Genomic DNA, 14835 nt, shown 5'->3' with positions numbered 1-14835 from the left:
TATGCCGGGTGAGGGGAATGTAAACAGATGCGCAAAAAGCGCTGAAATAATATCCCTAAATGGTAAAAGTTTGCCAGTATATTTTGTGGATAACACAGCAGGGTGGCGACAAAGTTAACAACTTTGATGTGGAATCCATGAAAACAACCCAAATTTCTGCCTGACACACCTCGTTTGATAAAGGGACGATGTATGGAGGCAGCTATATGGACGACTTTTGGAGGTAGCAATGGAGACAACGTGTGGAGGCTGCTATGGAGACAATTTAATTTGGATAGTGCCTGTATGTGGCAGTCCCAAACATTTTTCAAACCAGAGGAGCAGGTAGGTGGCCCTCCAGTAAAATGGGATAGATTGAGTGCCTGTATGTGGCAGTCCCAAAAATGTTTCAAACCAGAGGAGCAGGTAGGTGGCCCTCCAGTAAAATGGAATAGATTGAGTGCCTGTATGTGGCAGTCCCAAAAATTCTTCAAACCAGAGGAGCAGGTAGGTGGCCCTCCAGTAAAATGGAATAGATTGAGTGCCTGTATGTGGCAGTCCCAAAAATTGTTCAAACCAGAGGAGCAGGTAGGTGGCCCTGCAGTAAAATGGAATAGATTGAGTGCCTGTATGTGGCAGTCCCAAAAATTGTTCAAACCAGAGGAGCAGGTAGGTGGCCCTGCAGTAAAATGGAATAGATTGAGTGCCTGTATGTGGCAGTCCCAAAAATGTTTCAAACCAGAGGAGCAGGTAGGTGGCCCTCCAGTAAAATGGAATAGATTGAGTGCCTGTATGTGGCAGTCCCAAAAATTTTTTAAAACAGAGGACCGGGTAGGTGGCCCTCCAGAAAAATGGAATAGATTGAGTGCCTGTATGTGGCACTCACAAAAATTGTTTCAAACAGAGGACCGGGTAGGTGGCCCTCCAGAAAAATTAAATGCATGAAGTACTATAGCAAGAGCCAGTGGGCCCTGTCAAAAAATAGCCATTTTCCTCTGCTTTACTGTACAAAGAGGAGGAGAAGGAGGAAAATGAGGAGGAGGAGGAGGAGTGGATCAATTATTCAGGTTGAGCTTCCTTCACCTGGTGGAGATTGGAAATTCTGAGAAATCCAGCCTTTATTCATTTTAATAAGCGTCAGCCTGTCAGCGCTGTCAGTCGACAGGCGTGTACGCTTATCGGTGATGATGCCACCAGCTGCACTGAAAACCCGCTCGGACAAGACGCTAGCGGCAGGGCAGGCAAGAACCTCCAAGGCGTACAGCGCCAGTTCGTGCCACATGTCCAGCTTTGAAACCCAGTAGTTGTAGGGAGCTGTGTGATCATTTAGGACGATGGTATGGTCAGCTACGTACTCCCTCACCATCTTTCTGTAAAGATCAGCCCTACTCTGCCGAGACTGGGGACAGGTGACAGTGTCTTGCTGGGGTGACATAAAGCTGGCAAAAGCCTTGTAAAGCGTACCCTTGCCAGTGCTGGACAAGCTGCCTGCTCGCCTACTCTCCCTCGCTACTTGTCCCGCAGAACTACGCACTCTGCCGCTAGCGCTGTCAGAAGGGAAATACTGTTTCAGCTTGTGCACCAGGGCCTGCTGGTATTCATGCATTCTCACACTCCTTTCCTCTGCAGGGATGAGAGTGGAAAGATTTTGCTTGTACCGTGGGTCCAGGAGAGTGAACACCCAGTAATCGGTGCTGGAATAAATTCTTTGAACGCGAGGGTCACGGGATAGGCAGCCTAGCATGAAATCTGCCATATGCGCCAGAGTACCAACGCGTAAGAATTCACTCCCCTCACTGGCCTGACTGTCCATTTCCTCCTCCTCCAACTCCTCCAACTCCTCTTCTTCTGCCCATACACGCTGAACAGTGAAGGACTCAACAATGGTCCCCTCTTGTGTCTCGCCAACATTCTCCTCCTCTTCCTCCTCATCCTCCTCCACCTCCACCTCCTCCGATATGCGCTGAGAAACAGACCTCAGGGTGCTTTGGCTATCAACAAGGGAATATTCTTCCCCCGTCTCTTGTGACGAGCGCAAAGCTTCCGACTTCATGCTGACCAGAGAGTTTTTCAACAGGCCAAGCAGCGGGATGGTGAGGCTGATGATGGCGGCATCGCCACTGACCATCTGTGTTGACTCCTCAAAGTTACTCAGCACCTGACAGATATCAGACATCCACGTCCACTCCTCATTGTAGACTTGAGGAAGCTGACTGACCTGACTACCAGTTCTGGTGGAAGTTGACATCTGGCAGTCTACAATCGCTCTGCGCTGCTGGTAAACTCTGGATAACATGGTCAGTGTTGAATTCCACCTCGTGGGCACGTCGCACAACAGTCGGTGAGCGGGCAGTTGGAGGCGGCGCTGCGCTGCCCTGAGAGTGGCAGCATCTGGGCTGGACTTCCTGAAATGCGCACAGATGCGGCGCACCTTCGTGAGCAAATCAGACAGATTGGGGTATGTCTTGAGGAAACGCCAGGCATGGCACATGTGTCAGTCTGCCGAGTTGCAGAGCCGCCACCAGGTTACGGCCGTTGTCACACACAACCATTCCCGGCTTGAGGTTCAGCGGTGCCAGCCACAGATCAGTCTGCGCCGTGATGCCCTGTAATAGCTCTTGGGCGGTGTGCCTTTTGTCGCCTAGGCTCAGCAGTTTGAGCACCGCCTGCTGTCGCTTAGCGACGGCACTGCTGCTGTGCCTAGAGCTACCGACTGATGGCGCCGTGCCCACGGATGGTAGTTCGGAGGAGGAGGTGGAGGAGGGGTGGGAGGAGGAGGAGGCATAGTAGGCCTGAAACACCTGGACCGAGGTAGGCCCCGCAATCCTCGGCGTCGGCAGTATATGACCAGCCCCAGGGTCAGACTCGGTCCCAGCCTCCACCAAGTTAACCCAATGTGCCGTCAGCGATATATAGTGGCCCTGCCCAGCAGCACTCGTCCACGTGTCCGTGGTCAGGTGGACCTTGTCAGAAACGGCGTTGGTCAGGGCACGGATGATGTTGTCTGACACGTGCTGGTGCAGGGCTGGGACGGCACATCGGGAAAAGTAGTGGCGGCTGGGGACCGAATACCGAGGGGCGGCCGCCGCCATGAGGTTGCGAAAGGCCTCGGTCTCTACTAGCCTATAGGGCAGCATCTCCAGGCTAAGCAATCTGGAGATGTGCACATTAAGGGCTTGGGCGTGCGGGTGGGTTGCACTATATTTGCGTTTCCGCTCCAGCGTCTGGGGTATGGAGAGCTGAACGCTGGTGGATGCTGTGGAGGATCGTGGAGGCGACGATGGGGTTTTTGTGCCAGGGTCCTGGGCAGGGGGCTGACTAGCAGCTGACACAGGGGAAGGAGCAGTGGTGTGCACGGCCGGAGGTGAACGGGCTTGTTGCCACTGAGTGGGGTGCTTAGCATTCATATGCCTGCGCATACTGGTGGTAGTTAAGCTAGTAGTGGTGGAACCCCTGCTGAGCCTGGTTTGGCAAATGTTGCACACCACAGTCCGTCGGTCATCCGGTGTTTCCTTAAAGAACCTCCACACTTCTGAAGATCTAGCCCTCGCCGCAAGAGCCCTCACCACGGGAGCTTCACTAGTTGACAGTGGCGCTGATGCACCAGCTCTGGCCCTGCCTCTCCGTCTGGCCCCACCACTGCCTCTTCCAACCTGTTCAGGTCGAGGACTCTCCTCCGTCTCAGAAGCACTGTGTTCACCCGGCCTCTCAACCCAGCTTGGGTCTGTCACCTCATCATCCTCCGATCCCTCAGTCTGCTCCCCCCTCGGACTTCCTGCCCTGACAACAACTTCCCCACTGTCTGACAATCGTGTCTCCTCATCGTCGGACACCTCTTTACACACTTCCACTACGTCAAGAAGGTCATCATCACCCACAGACTGTGACTGGTGGAAAACCTGGGCATCGGAAAATTGCTCAGCAGCAACCGGACAAGTGGTTTGTGACTGTGGGAAGGGTCCAGAAAACAGTTCCTCAGAGTATGCCGGTTCAAATGGCAAATTTTCCTGGGAGGGGGCAGACTGGGGGGGAGGAGGCTGAGGTGCAGGAGCTGGAGGAGTGGGGATTTCGGTGACATGGGTGGACTGCGTGGAAGACTGACTGGTGGTGGACAAATTGCTCGAAGCATTGTCAGCAATCCACGACATCACCTGTTCGCACTGTTCTGGCCTCAACAGTGCTCTACCACGAGTCCCAGTAACTTCAGACATGAACCTAGGGAGTGTAGCTCTGCGGCGTTCCCCTGCTCCCTCATCAGCAGGTGGTGTCTCACCCCGCCCAGGACCACGGCCTCTGACCCCTGCAGTAGTTGGACGCCCACGTCCCCGCCCTCGTCCTCTACCCCTAGCCCTCGGGTTAAACATTTTTAAAATGAGAGTTATAACTTTTTTTTTTTTTTTTTTACTTCTTTTTGTTTTTTTTTGTGTTTTTTTGTGTTTTTTTTTTTTTTTTTGTGTTTTTTGTTTTTTTTTTGAGTTTTTAAAACCAAACAATCCTATCCTATTGCTATGGCTATTTTCTAGCCAAGTATCAAAGGAAGCACACTACTATGCCAGATGAGATGACACTGAGTTAGTGCCTAATAGAAATCCAACCCCTACTGAATTTTGCCACTTCAGCCTTTGCTATGGATATGTGCGCCACTAAGCGCAGAACACAGCGGTCGCAAGTCTCACTACAAATTGCTCAGAATTGGCAAGTACATGCACTGCAGAAACTACAGCCACCAGCAGATCAACCAGAAATCAAATATATAGAACGCTACTGTAGGCTTCAAGAAGCTGTTTGTATTCTCCTATGGCTATTTTCTAGCCAAGTATCAAAGGAAGCACACTACTATGCCAGATGAGATGACACTGAGTTATTGCCTAATAGAAATCCAACCCCTACTGAATTTTGCCACTTCGGCCTTTGCTATGGATATGTGCGCCACTAAGCGCAGAACACAGCGGTCGCAAGTCTCACTACAAATTGCTCAGAATTGGCAAGTACATGCACTGCAGAAACTACAGCCACCAGCAGATCAACCAGAAATCAAATATATAGAACGCTACTGTAGGCTTCAAGAAGCTGTTTGTATTCTCCTATGGCTATTTTCTAGCCAAGTATCAAAGGAAGCACACTACTATGCCAGATGAGATGACACTGAGTTATTGCCTAATAGAAATCCAACCCCTACTGAATTTTGCCACTTCGGCCTTTGCTATGGATATGTGCGCCACTAAGCGCAGAACACAGCGGTCGCAAGTCTCACTACAAATTGCTCAGAATTGGCAAGTACATGCACTGCAGAAACTACAGCCACCAGCAGATCAACCAGAAATCAAATATATAGAACGCTACTGTAGGCTTCAAGAAGCTGTTTGTATTCTCCTATGGCTATTTTCTAGCCAAGTATCAAAGGAAGCACACTACTATGCCAGATGAGATGACACTGAGTTATTGCCTAATAGAAATCCAACCCCTACTGAATTTTGCCACTTCGGCCTTTGCTATGGATATGTGCGCCACTAAGCGCAGAACACAGCGGTCGCAAGTCTCACTACAAATTGCTCAGAATTGGCAAGTACATGCACTGCAGAAACTACAGCCACCAGCAGATCAACCAGAAATCAAATATATAGAACGCTACTGTAGGCTTCAAGAAGCTGTTTGTATTCTCCTATGGCTATTTTCTAGCCAAGTATCAAAGGAAGCACACTACTATGCCAGATGAGATGACACTGAGTTATTGCCTAATAGAAATCCAACCCCTACTGAATTTTCCCACTTCGGTCTTTGCTATGGATATGTGTGCCACTAAGAGCTAAACACAACGGTAGCAAGTCCCCCTGCTAATTCCTCACAAAATGGTAAAAGATGCAAATTAAAATTAAAAAAAGTAGAACGTTATTGTAGCCCTAAGAAGGGCTGTTGGGTTCTTTGAGAATCACTCCTGCCTAACAGTAAGCTAATAGAACACCCTAACGCTTTCCCTGACCAGCAGCAGCTCTCTCCCTAGCGGCATCCAGAGACAGAATGATCCGAGCAGCGCGGCCAGCGGCTAGTCTATCCCAGGGTCACCTGATCTGGCCAGCCAACCACTGCTATCGACGTGTAAGGGTACCACGTCATGCTGGGTGGAGTGCAGAGTCTCCTGGCTTGTGATTGGCTCTGTTTCTGGCCGCCAAAAAGCAAAACGGCGGGAGCTGCCATTTTCTCGAGCGGGCGAAGTATTCGTCCGAGTAACGAGCAGTTTCGAGTACCCTAATGCTCGACCGAGCATCAAGCTCGGACGAGCATGTTCGCTCATCTCTAAGAGGGACCCATTATGTGTGCACTGTGGTGATATCATGTTATATATTATCCCTAAAGTATAACATATGCCTTAAATTATAGCATATTGTAGTATTACTGTACAGTGACATTATTGTGCCTGTTATTTATGTTTTGTGACATTTATCGTTTTGCTTTCTCTGTTATCCACTTATTGTTTAACCACTGTTATTAACTGTACATTGTGTGTGGGACAGCAATATGTCTATTTTGTGTTACATCACTATGCTATGTTTTTACTTTATTACTTATTTAATTTCTTCACTGTATTTATATTTTATCCCTGTACTGTCACATCACTGTGTGTATTATCCCTATTCTGTGACATAACTGTGTGTATTATCCCTATTCTGTCACATCACCATGTGTATTATTCCTGTACTGTGACCTCACCATTTGTAATATCCCTGTACTGTCACATCACTGTGTGTATTATCACTGTGCTGTGACATCACTGTGTGTATTATCCCTGTACTGTGACATCACTGTGTGTATTATTCCTGTACTGTGACCTCACTGTGTGTATTATCCCTGTGCTGTGACATCCCTGTGTATATTATCCTTGTACTGTGACATCACTGTGTGTATTATCCCTGTACTATGACATCACTGTGTGTATTATCTCTGTACTGTGACATCACTGTGTGTATTATCCCTGTACTGTGACATCACTGTGTGTATTATCCCTGCACTGTGACATCATTGTGTGTATTATCACTGTGCTGTGACATCATTGTGTGTATTATCCCTGTACTGTGACATCACTGTGTGTATTATTCCTGTACTGTGACCTCACTGTGTGTATTATCCCTGTGCTGTGACATCCCTGTGTATATTATCCTTGTACTGTGACATCCCTGTGTGTATTATCCCTGTGCTGTGACATCCCTGTGTATATTATCCTTGTACTGTGACATCACTGTGTGTATTATCCCTGTACTGTGACATCCCTGTGTATATTATCCTTGTACTGTGACATCACTGTGTGTATTTACCTGTACTGTGACATCCCTGTGTGTATTATGCTTGTACTGTGACATCCCTGTGTGTATTACCCTGTACTGTGACATCACTGTGTGTATTATTCCTGTACTGTGACCTCACTGTGTGTATTATCCCTGTGCTGTGACATCCCTGTGTATATTATCCTTGTACTGTGACATCACTGTGTGTATTATCCCTGTACTATGACATCATTGTGTGTATTATCTCTGTACTGTGACATCACTGTGTGTATTATCCCTGTACTGTGACATCACTGTGTGTATTATTCCTGTACTGTGACCTCACTGTGTGTATTATCCCTGTGCTGTGACATCCCTGTGTATATTATCCTTGTACTGTGACATCACTGTGTGTATTATCCCTGTACTGTGACATCCCTGTGTATATTATCCTTGTACTGTGACATCACTGTGTGTATTATGCTTGTACTGTGACATCCCTGTGTGTATTATGCTTGTACTGTGACATCCCTGTGTGTATTATCCTTGTACTACGGCCTCAATGTGTGTGTGTAATCCCCGTACTGCGACATCACAGTGTGTTATCCCCGTTTTATATACAGTATATCTTTTATGTCTTTTACTGTCACATCACTTAGTTTACTTTCTGTGACAAAACTAATTGTTGGAGTTTATGCCTAATTGCTCATTTAAACTTTGCACCGCTACTTTAAAGGTTTGAGCAGTTTTAAGAGACATCCTTCTTTTTAGAAAAGTGACTTGTAGTTTCTAAAATGTTGAGAAAATATGGCAAAAAACTTATTAGACAGTTTTGGATGTAAATGTCAACAGAAATGTGGGCAACTTTTGCTTTGCTTTGTCTATGTCCCTCGTCTGTCTGGGGCAGTTGTGTCTGATTTTCTTGTATTGTGACATCACTGTGTACATTATTCTTGTCCTGTCCTGTGCGCAATCTCTTGGTACCATAACATCACTATTCAGCTACTTCTCCATAGTATAACACTAATATGCTGATAGGTCTTTTTTTAAATCTAGATAACTTCCCAAAATCTGTAATTGATTTCTCATTCTTCAGAAACGTTCTTCCTGTCAGCAGTAATTTTTACACTATTCATTTTCGGATTAGTGACGTACAATACAAACACATCACAAAATTCTGGGAAAAGGGTCCTCGGCCGCTGGGGTCCTGCTTTGTGTATTCACTTAGTGCTGATATATGAGGGATGATGTGCAGCAATGAAGGTGCATTGATTTCCTCCCACCTACAGGTTTTACAACTTGATAAACACACATTGGAGGAAATTGGGGTCTGTTTTTATTCTCTGCAAGTAAAGTTTTACATATAAAATGTGGATATTGCATGTTATAAGGATTTAAAGAGGACCTGTCATTCAGAAATTCAGCACTAGGAGCTGCTTACTATAGTAGAGGTCCTGCATATTCATGAGGGCACTGCCTCTTCCCTGGACCGCCCGGCTCACTCCATAGCTCGGCGGTGACTGCTGCGCGTCATGCGGCAGACACCGCCCCTAATCCCACCCATAACCCCGACCCCTCATGAATACGCCAGACCACTTTGAGAGCGTTTGTTTTAGCACTAGGAGCTGCTTACTTTAGTACCCAAATTTATGGGTAACAGGTGCTCTTTAAGTAAAAGGTCCTGCAGATGTCTCATTTAAACTAAGGGGCACAGTTACACACAGAACTTATATTTGTTATCCATGGCCTCCTTTTAAAATCAAGGGCTTTTGGGAACATTAACAGAGCTTCTCCTTGCTGCAGATTCACAGGCTGTTACACTGTGCAAGAGCACTCCCCAATCCCACTGTGTCCTGAATCTTCCTCTGCTGCCTTGAGATTACATCAGGGAGAGGGAAGAGGAGCACGGAGTGGCTCAGGTAACACCCGCAGGAGCTCATAAGTAATGATTTTAAAAGTTGTATTTAGAAGGAAGGAGGCAATGGATGACAAATACTGTATAAAAAGATTACCACAGTTACAGTGCCTGGATATATGAGTAAGTGTCCCTGGTTTATTATGTTTTATTTTGATGGTAGATTTCCTTTAAGTGCCCCGATCTTTTTGCCTACATCTACATAAATCACCTTTTATATTTATATTACCTGGCATCAAAGAAAGCGTGTCCTGCTCATCCGGCCTCTCCCATCTAATGCTCCCCATGTTTTATGCCTCTTTACTGGTCACAGTTCATGTCATGTGACCAGAGTGACATCATCTTTGGTCCTTTAGCCTCTTAACATTAGCAAACTGTACCCCATGTATGTATCTGACCACATGATGTCACAACTGTCCACAACTGGACTTCTACTCCTCATCCTCCATGGAGGCTTCTGTGATTTCATGTGATCACATACATGGTGTACAATTTGCTATTATTAGAAGGCTAAAGGACCTGCGATGATGTCACTCTGGTCACATGAATGTAACACAAGGCACTGTGTAAAAAGATTGACACAATATTTCCAATCTGTACATAGGAGCTCTATATGTCTTTAGTTGAATATTATCAGACAGTCCCTCAGTACAAGGAGGCAGGGCAGTATTTTGAAGAGACACAGATATTTCAGTCAGAATAATGGGGCGTTTTTCACTGCCAGCCTGAGAGAGAGAATAGTCATACATACCCCCAGACATGAGTTACAAAAGCTAATGTGCATATCGGAAAAATGTCTGTAATTAAGTTACAGGGCCCCACTGGTAGCTAATTTTAGGTGATGTGGGGAGGACTTGTAACCCGTGTTGTCAGTCAGGGGGGGTTAAAATCTGGTGACAGGCCCTCTTTAAACCCATAAGGTCCACACCATAGATGTACAGCACAGAGTTGGACAAGCTGGATTGGTAAGCGGAACTCTAGGGGCTAATGGGGCGTGTACTCCACAATTCAGTAGCCTCCTTAGTAAATTAGCATATTGAGGGCATTCAAAATTATAAAAGGTTTGGGCAACTAAAGACCTAAAAAGAGCTATACTACTATAGATAAGAGGAACCTTCCAGCGGGTCTACCTTAATAAGTAGATCCTTGGTGGTAGGTTTTCTTTCAAGGGGTTGTCTCCAAAGTTATCCTGAGTTCCAGTTCCCTCTTTTTGATGAAGCGGAATGTTAAGGATGCATCCTGCTACCATATTCAGTTTCCATAACTATTGATCTCTTAATCAAAAGGATACCCAGCAGTCGGATTCCACCAATCAGAAATGTAAATATGTAAAAAATGTTCATGGAAAAGCCTAATTTCTAATGGAAGTGGTAGTACCCAGTTATAATTATATGCATACATTACCAGGAGAAATAACAGAGGAACAGTCTCAGGAAAATCCGATCTATAGTTTTTCCATGGAAGATGATGGGCTTGGATATGAGTTAGGTGAGCTGAAAAGGTCTTCCGTAATTATGAGTGCTCAATGGATAGGGAGACAGAAATCTTCTACTATTCAGGTACAGTGCACTTTGCTAGGGGGCTTGTGATAAAATATCTGATTTAGAAATTGGAACTGACTTGTGTGTTCATGCTTTGACTTGTAGGATGCAGTAAAACCTCCAGAGGTAGTGGAGACATTGCTAGAAGTGCCTGAACATGTTCATAGAGGGCTTCCTGAGGAAGTAGTGCTCGCCCCCTCTGCTGTTAATAAGTTGCGACTGGGTAAGTCAATAAAAGTTGTAATCATTTTTGTAAACCAAGAGCTTGCTGGAATAATATTGGAAATATTTGTCAAGAATTTTGACTTGCTGGTTAAAGAAGTGGTAGTGGAAATCCCATAAAACACGGTATAGTTCTTGGGATTTCTTTTTATAAAATTTAAAAGTATTTATTTTTTTGGAGGGGTCTTTAATATTACTGACCACAAATAGGGGAAACTGACTCCTATTAGATGATTAAAGAGGCTGCGGCACTCTGCAACAAGCACAGATTATTAATATGTGGACACGAAAGATGCTTTACACTTTAAACACTTGGTGGCAACATTAATAACTCTACTCTGATTACCGTATATACTTGAGTAATTTGATCCAAGTATAAGCCAAGGCCCCTAATTTTCCCACAAATACTCAAGTATAAGCCTAGGGTGGGAAAGCATTGGTCACAGCCTCCCCAATAATGTAATGCCCGCAGCTTCCGCAGTAGTGTAATGCCTGCAGCCTCCCCCAGTAATGTGATGCCCGCAGCTTCCCCAGTAGTGTAATGGCTGCAGCCTCCCCCGGTAATGTAATGCCCGCAGCTTCCCCAGTAGTGTAATGGCTGCAGCCTCCCCCAGTAATGTAATGCCCGCAGCTTCCCCAGTAGTGTAATGGCTGCAGCCTCCCCCAGTAATGTAATGCCCGCAGCTTCCCCAGTAGTGTAATGGCTGCAGCCTCCCCCAGTAATGTAATGCCCGCAGCTTCCCTCAGTAATGAAATGCCCCATGTATCCTCCCTCAGTAATGAAATGTCCTGCCACTTCAGTAAATGAAATGTCCTTTCCAGAGTTTCCTATTTTATGTGAAATATCACCGGTTTACCTATAGAAAATATCCTTCAATATATCCTTAGCTGAGACAAGTCAAGTTGCAGGAGGAGTGTTAGTGCAGTCACCCCTATCCTCGGTATTGTGGTACCTAGAAATGTGCCTTTGGTATCATGTTAAGGATAATAATCCCATCAGATCGCATCAGGACTGTGTTTCTTTGAGCTAACTGTTAAAAGATGGGAATTTGATTGTCAACTATGTCTTTTCCTGCCAGGCCTTTCTGAAAATTTTGTTACTAAATTACAGCATAAAGAATTGTACTAATCCTCAACAAGCCATGTATTTTCTGAAAGGAGACACTTGCAAAAATGCAAAATGTGTCCCAAACAGCAAATAATTAACTTTACATCACCAAAATGTAATAGATGAACATGTGTAGTGTTCACATAGCTTCATAGTTATATGTGCACATGGATAAAATCACTAAAACTGAAATAACCAAAAATCTGCTTTACAGCTATAAACAACCTGTGAAATATAGCAATAAAACAGATTAAGAAGAAAGACAACCCTAAAACTTATATATTTTTAAAGCAGACAACCAGGCAGTGGACAGCCTGCAACACCATCATGCAACTTTGTGACAAACACAAATTATTAAAAAGAAAATGCATTGAAAAGATCCATTTTACATAAAACTCACATCAAAGCCAGATATTTATGCACAAATAGGGATGTAAAAATAATAACACTAAGTGAGCAGATTTGTATATAGCACAACATCAACAAGAATTTATACTCATAAAAATGCTAAAATAACTAAAGCAACTTTGCAGCAAACTGGGATAAAATGCAAAAATTTCATGACAATTCTAAATTTCCACATGTACAAATCCAGACTAAAAAAGTTCAATTTGAGGAGTTCATACATACCACATATGTGTGTGTGTGTATACACAAAAAGTGGCAGCAAAGGGAACGTTAAATTTATGGGGTGCGCCAAACAAGTTTTGGAGAAAATTGCATTTTGCTGCACACAGGTATATTTTATTGTATACTCCGTTAGACAATAGTAACCCAAATAAATAACTAGATATCCATAAACCGAGCAAATGAGATGGGTGTAATGTGTGCACCATTGTATTAGCAGGACAATACCGGAAGCACTTAAGTAAGAACGCCATAACATAGGTGATTATAATAAAGGATGGTGTGGAATAAAAATTTTATTCAGAAATGTGTTTGTGTTTTGTGTTACAAATAACTTTTTGGACATGTTCTGGGTTGCGGTGTAAAATTTGTCTGCATTAGGCAAAGAGGATTGAATGTTTATCGTTTTCCTCAATTTACATTAGAAAAGTTTTCACTCAATATATTACAAGTGTGCGCTCAGATTGTTCCTGTCAATGCATTTAATCAATGTATATAACATACAAAGGTGCTGGTCACTCGCATTAAATTTTCATAATACATAAGACAATTTTCCCAGAAGTGGAAATTGGTAATAAAGGAATATTGCCAATAATGAACATAAGAAAGCAATCATCACAATACACACTCTCACTTCAAGGAATAAAACAAAACTATACTAGCAGGCAAATGCCCACTTAGAATGGCATAAATGGAGCATGCAGTGGTGACATAAATGAGAGATGATCAAGAAACCACAAAAGGAAAGAACAAGAAGGGAAATTACAGGAGACAACATGGAACTACATGAGGAACAAAGAGGAAGGGAGGGGAGGGAAAGGGAAGAAAAGAAAAATATCCATCAACGTCATGGTTACATGGTCAGGAATAAGAGCTTACTATAGGGATACAGCGCCCACAGAGATAAAGTAAACCCCCCAAGATCCAAGTCAATCCACGGAGACCAAATCATAATAAACCCAGAAATCTGAAAATCTACTAGATGTTATGTGTCTCTCATCTCCTCCATCCTCATGATATGGTTCAAAGCCTTGACCCATTGGGCTCTAGTGGGAAATGTTGTAGATTTCCGTAATCTAGGATAATTTGTCTCATTGCAGACAATCAATGTCTCGAGGAAATGGAACCTGGGCGCATAGAGAGGAGTGCAATCTCTGGTGTGGCAGGCAAGTCAGCAGACCACAATTTGTTATAAAGGTCATCCACTGCTCTCCACAGATCCCTAAGCCCAGGACACGACCACCAAATATTCTAACATGGAGCTCTGTGCCTTTTAACATTTTGGAAACAGTAGGGAACATCTTACACAAACTCACAGGGGTTCAGTACCATCTGGAGATTATCTTAAAGTTGGTTTCCTGTATTTGCACAGAAAATGCAAGTTTATGCGTCAAGACAGCTGATTTGTCACAATCCTCAGGGGTTTAACTCCCTCTTCTAAGCCTGACTGTATGGGACCCCCAATTTCTTGTCTCCCAGTAGTCATCCGTAGATCACTAAGTGCTGAGCGGCATTAGCTGCCGAGAGTAAATGCTCTAGGGGGTAAGGTAACGGGGAAGTGCCAGGACTGGGCCCAAGGACTAAATGAAGCCATTGAGTTGGATAGCCATAAACCATCTACTGCAACTCAAACCCTCTAGGAAACAGTCGTCTAAAGACTGAAGATCGCGACCCTCAAGATCATGGCGAACCTGGAGTACATATGTTTCTGGCAAACTGAATAGTTGCGGGTTAAGGCCTCCTAAAGGAAACCTAGATCAGCAGGGAGAATGGTCCCGGGAGCATTGTTAAATTATGCCTCCTCCATATCCTATCCCATACCAAGATTCCTTAGGCTGATTTACTGATAACCACATAGTAGCTAATGGGGGAAAAAGATTAAAAGAGGCTTCTTAGGTGACCTAGAGTTTGGAGGATGAACCCACAACCGCATTCACCATGCAAGCCAAAAGTGTAGCTTTGTAGTATAGCATAATGACGGGAAGACTCGCCCCCTGATCCTTCAGCCTGGTAAGGAGAGTACAGGACATGTGAGATCGGAAAGTTGCCCAAACAAAACTAATAATCAGACCCCATATTTTAGTAACAAAAAGGAAGGCATCAGGCTAGGAGGGACTGTTTGAAAAATATAAAGTATTTGGGGCAATATGTCGATTTTTATCATGCCTATTCTCATAACAATGA

At 44.6% G+C, this 14835-nt stretch overlaps 1 protein-coding gene across 3 annotated transcripts in view; it reads left to right on the top strand.

Annotated features, from left to right (window-relative positions):
* The window catches only part of PRDM2 (PR/SET domain 2), a 101179-nt gene that overhangs the window by 16343 nt on the left and 70001 nt on the right, over positions 1 to 14835 (top strand). For 2 of the 3 annotated variants that reach the window (XM_072156152.1, XM_072156153.1), the window contains exons 2-3: positions 10561 to 10712; positions 10800 to 10917. In XM_072156152.1, coding sequence (XP_072012253.1) covers positions 10561 to 10712; positions 10800 to 10917 — 270 coding nt within the window. The remainder of the gene's footprint in view (positions 1 to 10560; positions 10713 to 10799; positions 10918 to 14835) is intronic. The other variant, XM_072156154.1, reaches the window with a different exon arrangement.

The sequence above is a fragment of the Engystomops pustulosus genome, chromosome 6 (assembly GCF_040894005.1).
Source record: "Engystomops pustulosus chromosome 6, aEngPut4.maternal, whole genome shotgun sequence".
Taxonomy (NCBI): domain Eukaryota; kingdom Metazoa; phylum Chordata; class Amphibia; order Anura; family Leptodactylidae; genus Engystomops; species Engystomops pustulosus.
The sequence above is the reverse complement of the archived record's forward strand: the minus strand, read 5'-3'. Positions and strand labels throughout refer to the sequence as shown.